Source organism: Centrocercus urophasianus, unplaced genomic scaffold (genome assembly GCF_019232065.1).
Source record: "Centrocercus urophasianus isolate 14NV4802_14NV808 unplaced genomic scaffold, USGS_Curo_1.0 seq_34, whole genome shotgun sequence".
Lineage (NCBI taxonomy): Eukaryota > Metazoa > Chordata > Aves > Galliformes > Phasianidae > Centrocercus > Centrocercus urophasianus.
The window spans coordinates 5445280-5461304 of record NW_024884911.1 but is presented as its reverse complement, the minus strand read 5'-3'; the positions used below and the strand labels follow the sequence as shown (position 1 = coordinate 5461304).

Here is a 16025-nt window from a genome sequence, read left to right as displayed (position 1 = left end):
CTGGATGCACAGGACCTGGCCAGGGCTCAGCACAAGGCACAGCCCCTGCAGCCAGCTCTGGGCACAGCAAGGCTGGGAGCTTCCCTATGCAAAGTGTGCTCCAGCCCAGCTGCCTCGGTTTGTTTTTGCAAATAATGAGAGAGTTTATTTTAGTTTCCTAGATGCACAGTGGTACTGCTGGAAATAAACAATGCTGGAGGAAATAGAAGAGTGCTATGCATGATGATTTATTTATTTTTATTGTAGTTTATTTTAAAATCCGTAATTCCTAAGAGAAAGCATTGTCAATAAGGAAAAGGAAAATTAGTGGGTTTCTTGTGGATTGAAGGCTCTGTTGTTGGTTGGGTTTGTTTTTTTGCTTTCAGAAATTGTGTTTTCTTGCTCAGCCAGGATTCCTGCAAAGTGACCAATGCGTTTAGAATCCCAGCTTGCAACTTGGTTTTGTTTCAGAAGTGTAGAACCCTGATGCGTCTGCTGGGGTGTGCATGGCTCTCCTCCCTCACCACTTGTGCTGGGTCAGAGCAATGACCTTGTGCCAGGCGGCATAGCATAGGGCAAGGAGAAATGAGGCTGTTTGATTTAGCTCATGGCAGAAAGCACAAAGGGAACTGGAACGCCAGGAATGCAAAGAGCGTCCTCGCCCTGAGCGGTGAAACCAGCAGGAATTTCCCAGCCAGTCCTTACAGGTCAGCTTTGGGAGCAGCCCGTGGATGCATCCGTTCTGCAGCTCCATTGGGTGTCTCCTTGTCAGCCTACGTGTGTGCACTGAGTACAGTTTTCTTGGAGGAAGTAGCACTGAGAAATGGGTGAAGAATCTGCAGAAGACCATTTTTAAGCTCGCAGCTCCTCCCAGAAGACAAACATGCACATACAGGCAGTGTGTACAAATCATTCTGCAAACCCTCTCTGCCCCAGTCCTGGGCTCAGGGCTTTCCCAGGGCTGTGGGATGGGGATGGGGCACCCAGTGCTCCCCAACCCATTGAGCACAACCTCACAGCACCTTTGAGAGCAATCCAAGGGTTGTGCTCCTTTGGAAGCGATTGTTGGGGGCTCCAGGATGCTGCAGCCTCAGTTCTCAGCTGTTGAGCAATGCGTGTTAGGGGGAGATTCCCAAAAGCTCTGAACTGATGGAATAGTGAGCATCAGTCATCAGGGAACTGATGGAAAATCGTTTCTTGGGTATGCTGGGAAAGCAAGGCTGCTGCACTTCTAGGCTGCCTGGAAAGAAAGGGGAGGTGAGCATTACAGTGAAGTGTAATTCCACCTAGTGTCATATCTGTATTAGATTAGCTGTGCTAATGTGTCCTAGGAGCAGCTAAGCCTCAGTTGAGATCACAGACCCCTCTGCCAACTGCTTTGGATGTGTAATGGAGCAGTTCCTGCCTCGCCTCATAGAAAATGATAGCCAGGAGGGGCAGGAAGTCTTACAGTGTTTCTCAGCAAGTAAGAAGCTCCTTCATGGGAAAAATGAGACACAGTTTAGCAAACACTTCAGGATTTACTTACTTTTAAGAATGTTGTTTAATCCTGTTGAAACTGAGAGGATTACTTCTCCTCAAACTGTGCTTTGTGCTGCCTGGGCTGGGGGCTGGTGGAGCTGTGCTGGATGGTGCTTTCTTGCTCCCCACTCCAACCTGCAGGAGCTGTACTGGGAGAGCCTTCCCTGCTGCCAACCCAGCTCTGCTCAGCTGTGTTTTTGGAACTGCCAGGTTTCGTGGAAGCTCTCTGTATCAAATCCCTCTTGGGAAGTGGGTTGCTTTGCTTAGTTCCTGAGCTCATTGCTGGAGCCAGGTGCCAGGCTTTGATGTGCAGGGATGCTCAGAGATTGGAGCTTTTCATGAAAGAACAAAGCAAGAAGCATGGCTGTAGAGAAGAGTGTGCTTTTCTCTTACGTTTCCCTGGAAGTCAAACCCACAGTGCAGCTGTCTGATTCATACAGTGATTTTTGTGCTGTGCAAGTCTAATAATAGATTGCAGAGGAGACTGGGACTTCCCTGGGACTGCTCACACACAGCAGGCACAATGCAGTGCCTCTGGTCTGCCCCAGTGATCCCAAAGGCACTGATGAGCTCAGTTCTTCCTCTCCCAAACTGGTGATGCTAGAGGGCACAGAGGGATTTGGTAAAATGGGCTCTGAGGTCTTCAAAGTTGCTGATAATTTGGGGATTGAGACCTGTTAGGAGATGGTAGCTGGTTCAGTGCTTGTCCAAAGCAGAGATGGGAATCTGACCAGCTGGTGCCTGCAGCTTGCTGGCAGCAGGGCACGTGGCTGGAACACCTTTTCTAGAAGTGATCAACTTTTGCCTGCGCTCCTTTTTTTTTTTGTTACATTACAGTAAAGTGAGGAACTTCATGCTTTCCCTTCTAGTTGCTCAGTGTTCGTAGTCCCCCATCAGTGGCTCCAGGGCATCGCTGTAAAAACCAGGCCAACAGGGATGGTGCTGTGGTTGCTATCCAAACAGTCTCCAAAGAGTGAGAAATAGGCCAAAACAGGCTCTTGATAGCCACGGCAAAAATGATGTTTTGTCTAATTAAAAAAATCCCTTATTCATGCCCTCTTGATTAGAAGGATTTGCCAGGGGTCACATCTTATTAAAATGAGAAATAAATAAGGATGCTTTACTAGCACCCCATTAGAAGCATTGCATGGTGGACAGTCAAGGCTCTGAGGTGAGAGGAGAATCCCCTGCTGCTCTGCGGCTCCTTTCAGTGCTGGGTGCCCCTCGATGATCGTTTATAGGCCAAGCTTTGACAATTCACAGGCTCATTTGCCTCGTTGAATAATTCAGTATCCTCAGTTCTCCAAGTGAAAGTCAGCTGGGAAAGGCCAAAGTGTGGCAGCTCCTTTGTGAAAAGCCAGGAGGTCCCTTCGGAGCGCTGCCAAGCACTGGACAGCTTCTGGTGGTCCCAACCCAATGTGTTCTTTGCCCAACAGGGAGCTGTGGGGCTAGGGGCAGCAGGGACCCATCCTGCAGCCCTTCATGTGCGTCCCAGTCACACATCTCTGTTCATTCCAGTGGGCAGGAAACCATTCCAGAAATAATAGGTTTATCTTTTCATTCTGGCTTTGATAAACAGTGAATAGGAGCAAGGGTAGGACATGGTTTAGATCTGTGCGTGACTGAAACAGTTCTTTGTTTTTCTTCACTTAAAATTCTGCGTAGCAATTAAAGCAGGAGCTTAAGTCAAATAAAAGACAGTTCTCAGAACCAGCTCATGGCCTTACTGTTCTTAATGGCAATGCTGATGGAAATATTTCATGTTGAAGCCATTCTGGTTGCTTTCTGCTAGAAGAAGGCAATGGACTGACAGACTGAGGGTGCATTGGTATTGGAATGCATGCAGTCAAAATCTTTCAGTGTTGGAAGGTTTGCCTCAATAGCATCACCATCTCAGTGGAAAGAGATGGAAGGAGTTACAACTCTTTAGAAATAAAATACAAAGTAAAAACAGTTATTTTTTCCAAAGGTACTCTGTGCTACATAAACCCTAATGGAGCAGATCTGGCACGGTGGAGATGGGTTGATAGTTGGACTGGATGATCTTAGAGGTCTTTGCCAACTTTAATGACTCTATGGATCTATTATATGAGCTGCAGGATGGGGTTTCCTGGGGCGTTGCATGGTGTCTGTATAGCTGAAGGCTGGATGTCTTTTGTGCTCAGAGGCAAAAGCAGAGGCTGCGTTGGCTGTGATGGTGCTCACCCAACCTCCTGCTGTGATGCACTGAGGAACGGAGCACATCCACCACTGGGTGGCTGTGGGAGCAGAAGGTGTTCAACAAACTGTCCTCTGTCTTCAATGAGGATTTTTTTTTTTTCTCATTTCCAGGTGATCTCTGCAGTATCCAGGCTCTCCTTCCACAGTATTGCTCAAACCAAAGGAATTAGGTAAGATCCTTTTGATACTATGCCTTAAATATTGTTTCTACCTCTCCCTGCACAGACTCATAGTGTTTAATCACACCAGGCTTTCTGGAAGCATTAGTGAGACTGGGATAAATCAGGGTTAAGCAGACACTGAGGATGCCGTTGGGACATAGGCAGGGCACTTGTAGAAGCACCTTGCCAGCTGCTCAGGAGTGGCTTACAAAAATAACAAGTGGAGAAGCCATGAGTCAGTGCTGGGGAGGGAGCAGGGTGGGGTGCAGCTCCTTTTTGTGGAGGCTTTGCTCAGGACTGCTGCCTTGCAGACCAAGTGGGCTATTAGTGCACTGCAGCTGGGCAATGCCTTTGGGAAAGGCACCTGAGCACCGTGTGTGCAGCAGGGTTGATAAATACTGCAGGCAGAGCTGCCTTACTGCTGGGGCTGCTCGTGGAGGGAGTCGGGGAGGAGGAATTCCAAAAAGCAAAGCAGCCCTGCTGAGCAGAGCCATGACCTGCATCTCCGTTCAGTCCGCTGCAAATTGATTGCCATCGATTTTCTTGTTTGTGTGCGTTTATGTTACAAATCTGGAAGCATCTTCTCATTAGGAAGAGATTTAACTGGGATGAGTTCTCAACCTCGTGAACTTTTCGTCCTTTTTTATTTTTACTTTTACCAGTGTTTTTTTCCCCCTCCCCTCGCACCAAGCTGTGTAGAGCACTTGCTCTTACCACAGACCTTGTCATGGTGCTGTGCTGCTTAGGGTGTAGCACAGCATCGTTCTATGGCAGCAAACACAACCAGATGTGGGGCCACGTCCTGTCCTCACCCCCCCTTTTGCTCTCAGCCCGTGCCAACCACCCCACACCATGCTTCTCCCCCCTGGAGTTTATTTCCTTAGCATCACGTGTTATTTTCCCTCTGCTGATATCGCCGGAGGGGGAACAGCTTTTCACGTGTAAAACAAACTCTGAGTCTTCCCATCTGTTAAGCACAAATCCGACAGATCCCACCCGGAGTGGGGGAGCAGAGGTTGAGGAATAGAGGCATGCTGTGAGTTAGGGGCTGTTTGCTGTTAGGGACAGACCTGGTGCTGGATGCAAGGCAGGGCAGTGTGCAGGCTGGGATGCGTCTGTCGAGGATGTGCTGATTTTTCTCATTCATCTTTACAGCATTTACAGTCCCTGCTCCAGTCCCTTATCTCAGAAGCCTCTGGCTCTGTAATTACACAAGAATAGCACAGGGCTTAGTGGGGCTTTGCATATAACTGTTTTCCCTGCGAATTAACCCTGCTCCTCTGCTCTATTGTCAGAACAGAAAACACTGTGGCATGAAAATCCCCCACTGGGCTGTTCCTTCCCATCACCCCATCCCTGCAGTGTGACAGCCCTCTCCTTTCTGAGATGATTTCTTAGAAGCCCCAATGATGAGCTAATTGCAGATGAATTAAGTTGCTCTGTGGGAAGGAGCAGCAGCTCCAGCCCCCAAAGGGACTGCCCACCAGGTCCCCAGCCTTGGGAACATGCTGCCATTGGAAGAAATGGGAAAAATCTTGCTGGCTTAGACACGGTGCTCAAAGAACATGGCAAATCCAGTGCAATTAGGGTGGTATATGGACTGTGTGGTCTTCAGCCCTACAGCATGGACACGGATCTGTGTTTTAAGGGCAAGAATTCAGGATTGCGTAAACTAAGAATGAAATAAATCCCCAGCCTTATCACTTCCCCTTAAATAGATTTCATGGCATGCAGGGTAGGAAAATAAAAATCAATCTTCTCTGCTATTCAGTGAAAAAAGAAAATAATAGTCATTCTGTCTAATAATATCTGGATTCATGAACCTTGCCAGAGAAAACCCTGTTTTGCAGAGTAAATCAGATAGCTATCAGGAGAGCAACGTGGAGATGACAAAGTGCTTCTTCCTAGGAGCAAGGTGCAGGCAGCCAAACAAGCAGCAATCCGGACTGCGGTGCGTTGGGTGCAGGGTGCTGGGCTGAGCACCATGGTGTGGCTGCAGCCTGTGCTGCACATCTGATCTGCTTCTTCCAGAAGTTCTCTGGAGGGCCCATTTTCACTCTTTGAAGAGAATCAGAGGAAATAAGGTTGATTTTTTTGGATGAAGCAGTGTGTTGAATGGAGGTGGGTGCACAGCATTTGTTCTTGTTTGGGAACACGGATTCTGCAGTGATGCAGCAGTGCCCTTTTCCCACTGTTTTCACCCATGGGTTGTTTTATAAGGCTGCGTGTGGGGACAAGGAAAAGCTCATCCTCTTGAGGCATCACCCATCAGCTGAGGAGGAGATCTGTATTATCATTTTTGTGTCTCATCCTCTTCTGCATCTGTCTGGATGCTAGTAAGCAGACCCAGGACACCCACCACACTCCTTGCCTACCCATGGCTGGCTCTGATCAAGGAGGCTTTGTTCCAGGTCCAGAGCCCCTGGAGCTTCCCCTGCAGACCTGTCTTGCAGCCCATGGAGTCTTATTATGCTGTTTCTTTTAGTGGTTGGCACTAAATGCCTCCAAGTTCGGTGTGAGGACTTTGTAGCGGACAGGAGTAGTGCATTCTTGGAGGGATATTGTACAGAGGTTCCCCTGTGAGCATGTTTTCATTCCCTTTCCATGTTTTCTTTCTTCTCTCTGAAAGACAGCAGAACTTCTTACTGCAGCTCCCCCCCCAAAAAAGCAAACCCCCAGGATTTGCTTCTAACAACTTTTCTCTCAGCCTTTCTGCTGCAGCCCAGTTGTTCCCACTGCCCAGGAGCACCCAGGCCATCACACACCTGGTGCTGGCAAGCTCCCCAAGCTCAGCACGAGCAGGGGGCAATGTTTTGTCATCTCTCCAAGATGTGTTTTTCCTGGAAGCAGAGCTGTGCAAGCAAAGCAGGAGGTGAAGGAATATTGGCTCCTGCTGCCTGCATGCATTTTTAATGCGCGCAGTGAAGCCATCTGAGAACGGGAAGGAGTCAGTTTGTTCAAAGGCCTTTTACTGAGGTCCTTAATCTAAGTAAGTCCTTTATATATGAGTTGAACCTTTAAGTGACTTTCTTCAGAAGGCACTGCAGTTAATAAAGCAGGTTTTATAACGTTTGCAAATGGGGAGGAGGAAGGGCCACCGCGTTTGTCACGCTGCTGCGCTCTGCTCTGTGGCTGCGTCTGGGGAGGATGAGGAGGGGGGTAGAGGATGGTGCCATGCTCTGCACGGCTGCTGGGGGTCCCCTGGGGATGGGGGATGAAGACAGGTTTGTCAGACAGGTGCGTTGCTTTGTGCTGGTGGTGGCTGGGCTGTGGGCCCCCCGCCCCTGGGGATGGAGGCTCAGTGCAGGAGTGGATCCATCCGGGTGTGAAAACGTGAGCAATTAAAGTCGCTAACGATTAGGGCCTGAGTGTCTTCCGGCAGTGAGGAGGTGATTGCAGAAGCTCTTTTGCAAGGCTGCTTTTACAAGGACTGTTTTATTCCTTGCCGATGCACTCGCTGTAATTGCACTCTACCCATTATATTTTTTACTGCTGTTGTGTATCCATTGCGCACACTTCAAGTGTTGCTATAAAACAGGTTTAGAAAGCTGCGTCAGGGATCCGTGCCTTGAAAATGCATAGGGATGCTTCTGCTCCTGGGGCTGGGGTACAGCCCTGAAACACATGTCTGCATGACCTGAGCTGTCAGAAGTCCTGAGCTCCTGGTGCATGGCTGCCTTGCTGCCCCCAGTCCTCACCAGCACAAAGCTGCAGAGGTTTGGGCACAGAGCTAACAGTCATCGAGTCGACTGGGGGTGGCTCCCTGTGGCACCTGCAGAGCTGCATTAAGAGTGACCAAAGCTTCTTCCTTTGGTGATAAGCAGGATCCTTGGCTACAAGCAGCTCTTTTCCAGCTAAAAACACTTGCAACAGGTTTATTTTGGCATGCATGTATCCGCGCAGACTTGCTCCTAAGAGAGTCTGAAAAATGTCATTGAGATGTTTTGCTGCGCAGCCACTTTGTAGGTCAGGGGAATGCTGAGGTCACTCAATAAGCATCTGCTAATAAAAGCAGCTTCCCTCGCCCCCTCCGCACCCTCGGTTCTGCGTGAGGAAAATGCAGTCCTGAAGTGCACAGCTCTGCTTTGCAACCAAACTGGGGGCATGCTGCTGTGTCACAGCTCCTTGCCATTGGGGGCCATGCTACCATCAGGCTCCCTGCCCTATGGAATCATTAAAGTAGGAGAAAAACCTTTAAAAACCTCAACTCACCCCACCATGCCCTCTGGCCACATCCCTCAGTGCCACATCTCCACGGTTCCAGGACACCTGCAGGGATGAGGACTGCACCACTCCTGTGCCCACGCCACGCTGAGACATCTTGCACTGTTAGCCTGCAGAGTTTTCTATTTTCTCTTTGGGAAAGATGTTTCTGGATTCCCCTTTTGATTTCATCCATCTGTCATTGTCAGAGTGGAGCTGAAGTGACGAAGAGATCGCGCTGCTTTCTAGAGCGAAGCGCTGCTACGTGGGAATTCAAAAAAGGAAAAGCGATAATGTGTTGAAACATCAAATTATACGAGCTGTTATTTTCTTGTCTCGTAGTCTCCAGAAGTTATTTGGTTCAGATTGGAGCTAAAGATAACCCAGGGCGTGCAGCTAAGCCGTGGGCACTGTGCAGAGGGCTGTGCCGAGTGCTGGAAGTGCTCTCCTGCAGAATCATCATCTTTGCGTTATCTGACGATAAAGCTTGCTGCTTCCTCGCTGAATTTCTATCAGAATTAATCTTGGGAGAATTTTTTTGCAAGTTCCAGACCACAAATAACAGCGAATCGTAATTTTTTTTCAGGAGGCATGTCTAAAATTTGGCACCGCACGAGGCTGTTCTTTCCAGGGATGAGTAATGTAACACAATAGCATGATTTTAATTAAATTCAGCAGCTTTTGGTATGCTCCGATGTGCCTTGTTCTGCAGGGAGAATTGATTCCACCCTGCTTTATTAACGGACGCTAATAGCGTGCTTCTCAGCTGCCTCGCAGCACTTTCCCAAAATCACTCCCTGGGTTTGTTCCCATTTCACAGATGGGAACCAAAGCTCGGGGATGTGCCCAGGGATGGGCTGGGAGCAATGCTGGGGAAATTCGGGTCACATGGTCAGCTCCCACCGCCTCGGTGCAGCTCTGAGTAATGCTGGCTTCATCCCTCTGACCCCACTGAAGTCCGCGATGGATGCGTTTCCAGTTGCACGCAAGCATCTTGCAAAGCCACATGGTTTTCTTTGGACGGCCCCACGAGTGCTTTGCTGATGTAATGCTGTGCTGTGTGACAGCCTGAGGGGCATCAGAGCCCATGGCCAAAGAGTGACCCGTGGTGCTGGGGCAGTCCTGTGGTCAAAGACCTGGGAGGTGTTGGAATCACCACCCCTGGAGGTGTTCCAGAGCCGTGGAGAGGTGACACTGAGGGATGTGTCAGTGGGCACAGTAAGATGGGTTTGGGTTGGGCTTGGAGATCTTAGAGGTCTTTCCCAACCTAGATGTTCCAGTGATTCAGTCACTTGCTGTTCCCTAGGGAAGGATCCATAGCACACAAAGCCATCTGTAGGATGGATGATGTGGCCAGTACCGGTCCCAGAGCTCTGGAGCAGAGCTGCACTCATGCTTAGGTCACTAAGTTAACTTGGGGGTATCCATTTGGGTGTCAGCTGATGACCAATTGTTAGTAAGGAAAGGAGTGCTGCTGGGATCCTGCAGATGAGGTCTGAGCACTTCTAGTTTTGTTCTCTGGAAGGGTTTCTTGTCACACATGGGTGCAGGATGTGTTCGGGTGTTTGGGATGAAGGCTCTACTCACAGCCCATGCCTTCCAGCAAATGGCACGTGGTGCAAGGACATGCCAGCGGGTCCCACGGGTCAGACTTGGCCAAAATTAGAGGAGCTGAGGCCAGCTGCTAACTTAACACCGAAACTAACACCAAAAGCTTGAAGTCTAAAACCTTGATGCAGTCACAGGCTTCTGCAGGGTTTCTGACTTGCTATGATGTTTGCTTCAAAAGGGCTCATTGGTGGATCTGTACATCCAGACATGGGGTTGAGAGTTACTGCAAGGCATAATTATGGTTCATAGGATATCCTGAGTTGGATTGGATCATTGCATCCAACTCCTGGTCTCCTTGCTGGTTGTAGATACCATGCCATGAAAATGTTTTTCTGCCTGAGCCAGAAGCACTCAGCACAGCCCCATCCATCCCAACAGAGCTGGAGAATCCCATTTGCAGCAGCTTCAGGCTCCATCTCTTTCCATTTATTCCGAAATCCTTTGCAGAAGGGGCAGCAGATGGGAGCAGCTCAGGTTTCGTGGGTGTAACATACCCTTTTTAAAGCACTAAAGTGCTATCGTTGGACGTGGGGAAATGGGGCAAGATTAACATGCTGGCATCCAGCTCCTGGTGAGCGCTGGGCCACCTCCCATGGGTTTTTGCTAAGGATGCACGTGGCCTCACAGCTCTGCCCATTGGGTCCATGGAGAGGGCTGTGAGTGGGACTTTGCCACCCTGCTACCAGGCTGCTGTTGTCCTCCAGAAATCAGACTGGAGAGAGAGGGAAAACAGAGGATTAGTCGTGCTGGGTTCATCCTGCTCTCACACATGGATTTGAAGCTAAGATGCTACTGTATAAAATCATCTGAGTAAAGCTGTCCCATCCCTGACCCTCTGTGATGGCATCCAGAGGCCAACAGCTGGCTTCAGTTGCTAGGACAAGGTGCCCAGATGCTGAGATATGTTCACAAATAAATCTTCCTGCTTATTGCTGTTGGAGAGCTGCAGCCTACCTCGTTCACCTTAAATAATTCAGAGGAGGGAGTGGGCAGGCAGAGCCCTGAGCTGCGCTTTCCCCACGGCCAGGGCTGTGCGGTGGAACCAGGGGTGAGGATGCGGTGTGGGATGGACCTGAGCAGCTGCCGAGAGCTTTGTGCATGAGATGCCTCCTGAAATATTCACTGATTATCACCCAGGGGTGCTCTCCACCCGTGGGCTGCTCCTCCTGCCTTTCCAGGGTGCTCCATGGTGTGCGTGTGTGAGAGCTCTCCATCCCAGAATGCAGCCAGAATGCTTTGTAAGATCACAGGCATGCTCTGCAGTTGGTGTCAGCACTGATCAGCTGCACTGGTTCTTGTCAAGCTGAACTCCCTGACAAATCACTTTGTCTTAACGTCCCTTTCAGGCTCTCAAACACATAGCATCGATCCTCCTTGTGTTTTCTTCTTTGATCTCTGGAAACGATGCTGCTGGATGCAGCGGGCTCAGTCTGTAAGAGCTCTCCTTACGGAGGGATGTGGTCCTTAAGAGCCTTTTCCAGCAGTGTTTGGTGTTGCTGGGGTTTTTGCTCTTCATTCATGAAGTGTAAATGGCTCAGCAGGTGTTCTTTGGTGATGAATTGAAAAACAAAGTCCAGTGCTTAAATAATGATTCTAAATGAGAGATTTGTTTTCAAACAAACCTTAACAATTTGGGAACTCTGCAAAACTTTTGGCTTTCAGTGGTCTGGAAGTATTTTATTCATTACTGTTGGGCATTTCCAGCTATTGCAATTAATACTGCTGATGGAGAGTAACACACCCTGTAAGGGTTTTGTAGGGAATCGCAAGCTCTTTGTGCACTTTATTTCCAAGGTTTCAGCTATTTTGTTATCTTTCTGTTAAATAACTGCACTCGAACTGGTCAAAGGTAGCGTGGGTGAGTTGACTGCTCTGCTCCCATGGCACAAACAGGGGGAGCATCACTGGAACCACGTGTGGCTTTTGCACGGGCAGCTGGGGAGAGCAAAGCGCAAACCCAAGGTGTTGTCCAAATGGCCATCCTTCAGCTCTGAATTTTAGATGGTTCATTTAGTCATCTTCTCTTTGCTGTGACCTCCTAATTGCATTCTGAGCATCCCTATCTAGCCATTACATTGCAGAGATTCAGGTTATTAATTCTTCTCCTGCCCACGGTCAAGGTGAGGGCTCCTTGTGAAGCTGCCATCTCCCAGAAACTCTCATTAGGAAATATTTTCCTCTTTGCTGCCTCTGTGCCTTACATGAGGGGGTTTTTATCACAGCACCCAATTACACCTACAGCCCAGATTTGTGGTTTTGTGATTTTAATGTTCATTATAGCTCTTTCACTTTCGTTCTGCCGTGGTGAGTGCTGGAGAAGGAAACAGGAATGAGAAGCAAAACATTTAGCATTTAGAAGAAAGTAGGTCGTGCCACTTGGTGGGTTCTTGTTTTTGCTTTAACCAGAGGTACTTAAGCAGAGGTCACCTCTGGTTTCTCCTGTCCCTGTGGGCTGTGTGGGTGCTGCAGTGCTGCAGTGCTGCAGTTGATGCCAAGGGTTGGGGCACAGGGATGATCCCAAATGGCACAGCCCCATCTCTCAGACCCATCGCTCTTCCCCATCCTTGCCCCTGGCACCTGTGCCAGGTTGGAGATAGCTTGCTCATCAAGGCAAGGCAAATTCATGATCCCCACTCAGCGAATTCAGGGTCTGGCCAGGCCGTGCATTAAATCTTTCAGGAGAGGTGATCTATGGTGAAATGGAAGGTGGGAGGGCAGGGGAGGAGGGCACACGTGGGGGCAGCAGGAGGTCTGCATGCAGTCAGTGTCACAAGGTGCATCCAGCCCCACGGAGCCAGGGCTCCATGCCAGCAATAATACATTGCCTTTAATTAAAGCAATATTTTTCATCTCCTTAGTACGTTGATTATTACTTCAGAATGAGCCAAGGAATTCTTGCTTTTCCCCCCACTCCTCTCCCTTTCTCTTTTTAATCCACTTCCCTCCCTCCTTCCTTTTGCCTTTCTGGTGTCCTTTCTCTGTCCCCCCATGGTTTTAACTTCTTTCAGCTGTTGCAGTGTCGCTAACATGAGGGAGCCCTGCTTTTGTAAGGACTCCCTCGTCCTGGTCCTGATGGGACTCACTGCTGGCGATGCTTTCCTGAAGTTTCCTCCATCCCAACAAGGCCATCACCATCCCTGTGGGTGTTCAGGGCACACGTAGACGCGGCACTTGGGGACATGGTCAGTGGGGATGGGTTGGGGTTGGACCTGATGATTTCATATGGTTTTTTTTTTCCCAACCTCTTCAATTCTATGAAGACTTGCTGGATGCGGATTGATTTCCTAGCAGGCTGTTTGTGCAGGGCTTGGGATGCTGTTGGGTGCTGCAGCTCCTCACTGCAGCCAAGACAATGTCCTGATGCCTCAGTGAAAACAAATGTGTTTGCAATGTGTATTTTGCTCTGGAATCAGCCCTGTCTGGCACAATGTTCCAGGCCAGGCTGAGTTCATTGGGGTTCAGAAGCACCAGTAACACTGTGCCCATCTCTTTTGCAGGCCATTCCCTTCAGAGGAGACCACGGAGAATGATGATGATGTGTACCGGAGCCTGGAGGAGCTGGCTGAGTGAGTCCTCACCTTTGCAGGGGGAGGGCACGCAACGGGAAAAGTTGCAATTTAATTCCAGCAAAGTCTGATAAAGTCTGACAGTGGGAACTGGAGAGCCAGGCCGGCTGCTTTGATCGTCCTGCCAGCAGTTTGTTGGGCTCTTATGATAGTCTGTGTTTTCCCACATAGAGAGCCCTGGGAGACGTCTCTGTGAGTCAGGCTGGGTTGATGGGGCAGCTCAGTGGGGTCAAGCCCTTGGGAAACCCCCTATCCTGAATCCTAACCCAACTGCTGGGCCCCCTTACCAGAAGCCCCGGGTGCAAATCCTGCAGTGGGTTCCAAGAGCCTCTGTGTTGGGGAATAACCCACACAGGTCCTGTGTGGTGCAGTACACACACCTGTGTGATGTGTATTTTTGCAAGCAGCCCAGTTTGCAAAACTAGGTGAATGCAGCAAGGCGTGCAGCACCCTCTGTGCATGGTAGAGCAGCCAATGAACCCTTTGCTGGGTTAGGGATGCCCCAAATCCATGCCAGTCCCTCACACACAACGCTACATGCTCTGGTTGGCATCCTGCATCTATATTTATCTACCTCTTTGGTGCCTGCATTTGCTGCCCTGAGCTGTGTTGGTGATATAACAGGCTTTCAAACAACCTTGAACTAAAATGTATCTGCTGAAGTGCTGGCCCAATTGGAATTCGATGGCAGTATTCCCCCTGGCTCTGGCAGGGCCAGGGCTGTGCTTATGAAGTGCACTCTGTTTCATACACAGAGAGAATCCATATGGGTGGATGTGCGGATTTATGCAGTTAAATATTATCATTCCACAACATAAATAATAAGCTCCTTAATCCAATGAGTTCCTCATGGCTTCGGTTATTACAAAAGTAAATCATAAATTGCCAGCACAGGAACACAGGATACTGCCATCCCCAGCTTGTGGTTTGGTCCCAGCTGCTGCAGTTTAATACAACTTTAACTTATAAAAGGATCCTTTCAAGAATAGCATTCTTCAAACCCCCCCCCAAAAGTTCTCAAAATCCCTTTCACGTTGAGTTTTAAAATTCCTCATTCTCACACACATGAGCACACATGAGAAATGTTTGTGCACGAGCAGACTTGGCCTTGCAGCAGGTTATTCTGCACTGACCTGTGGGGATTTTTGCCTCTAACTGCTTTGCTGCTTGTTGTAATTGCAGCAGCCCTGGGCAATGGGATGGGATGCTGCATGCATTGGGGTCTGAGAGGCTGAGAGCTGCTCCAGCTGCTCCTCATCCCTTTGCTTGAGCCCATTCTCATTCAGCTCCTCTTTACACCGCCACATGGGAGCAGTGGGGAAAGGAGTGTGTAAATAAATGTGGGGATAGTTCAAATTCCTTCAATCAGTGCTCTGTTGAGCAGAGGCACAGCCTATAAGATGGAGATATCATTCATCTGCAACAGGAAAAATAACCCTGCAGAGCCTCACGAGCCCCTTCCTGCCCTGATAAAGGAGCAACTCTGCAAGGAAGCTTCTCTGCAGCTTGCTGCTTGCTCTGGGCACCCGTTTGGCATGCTGGCAAACCACGGGGCTGCATGAGAGAACCCTTTCTTAGCAGCTGCCCATCTCGAAGCAGCAGAACAAGGGCATCATTCATGGGCTGGGAGTGACTCAGTCTGCCCCAGCAGCTTTGCCTTTCGTATTGCTCATCACCCAGCAGCCCTGGGGAGGTGAGTGTGTCCCAAATGTCATGTCAGAGGCGAGGAAATGGTTTGCACAGCAAGCAGTAAATTGACCCAAAATGCATGGAATCTATTACTACCAAACAGCAAAGCCACATGCAGCAATCTTCTCACTTGCAAAAGAAGCACCCCCACCTCTCTGTGCTGTTATCTGTGCACAGATAGTGCAAGTTATCCAAGGGGTTATTTTTGCCCTTTGGAGCGTTTCACTTTTCATTGTGATATCACAGTGTTTTGGGGACCGGTGTGAGGTTTTCAGGTTGTGGCTGATATTTTGGGTTAATTCCTGCTCAGTAAAGCGTTCCAATTATGAACAAGCTTGTGATGGAGGTGCAGATCTGGGACCATGAGAAGCAAAGTGCACAAGTAAGCTGTGTGCCCACGGGCAGCACATGGAAGCCTGCTGGGTGCAGAGGATGTTGGTGCCTCGCTCCCACCTCTGGGGCAGGGCACATTTTCCATACAGATATCATCAACACTGGGCTGCCCATCCAGGAGGTCATTACAGACCATTTATAACTATTTTATCTTTTTTTAAAGAACAACTGGTGATGGAAAGGGGAGGAAGAACTAAAAGGCTCTCAGGGGAGTGAGCAAATTCTCTGATTTCCCATCCTCAGCCATTGGCCAGATGGCAGCCTAGGAGCAATTGGGGCAGATGGGGAGGGCTGGCTGCTGCTGGTGCTTTCCTTAAAAGTGAGAACTTCTGTCCAAACGATGCCATTCATTTGGGCACAGGCCTGATCCATAAGCTGCCCCCCACCATGGTCTCCTTTGTTATGTTCTTGTATTTCTTTCCCTGCTGTCACCAGTGTACCTTTGTTGTATCTCCCAAAGCAATTACGTGATCAGCAGAATCTCTCAAATGCGTTAAAGAAAGAAAAAAAAAAAAAAAAGAAAGAAAAAGAATTAAGAAGCCAAGGTGAGATGATAAGTTAGCTGCCACTTTTCTCATTATTTTTTTGTGTTGGAAAAACCACACACGCCAGCCAGTTAAATAAATTGCTCTGTGGTCCAGGACGCTCAAGCCATAGCACTTGCACACATCTTTTCTACTTC

General features: G+C 49.1%; 1 protein-coding gene across 3 annotated transcripts in view; it reads left to right on the top strand.

Annotated features, from left to right (window-relative positions):
• The window catches only part of VAV2 (vav guanine nucleotide exchange factor 2), a 99538-nt gene that overhangs the window by 57999 nt on the left and 25514 nt on the right, over window positions 1–16025 (top strand). For all 3 annotated transcript variants that reach the window (XR_006170869.1, XM_042830650.1, XM_042830651.1), the window contains exons 3-4: window positions 3832–3890; window positions 13193–13261. Coding sequence is in view for 2 of the 3 variants with exons in the window: in XM_042830650.1 (XP_042686584.1) it covers window positions 3832–3890; window positions 13193–13261 (128 nt within the window). In the remaining variant the exon portion in view is untranslated. The remainder of the gene's footprint in view (window positions 1–3831; window positions 3891–13192; window positions 13262–16025) is intronic.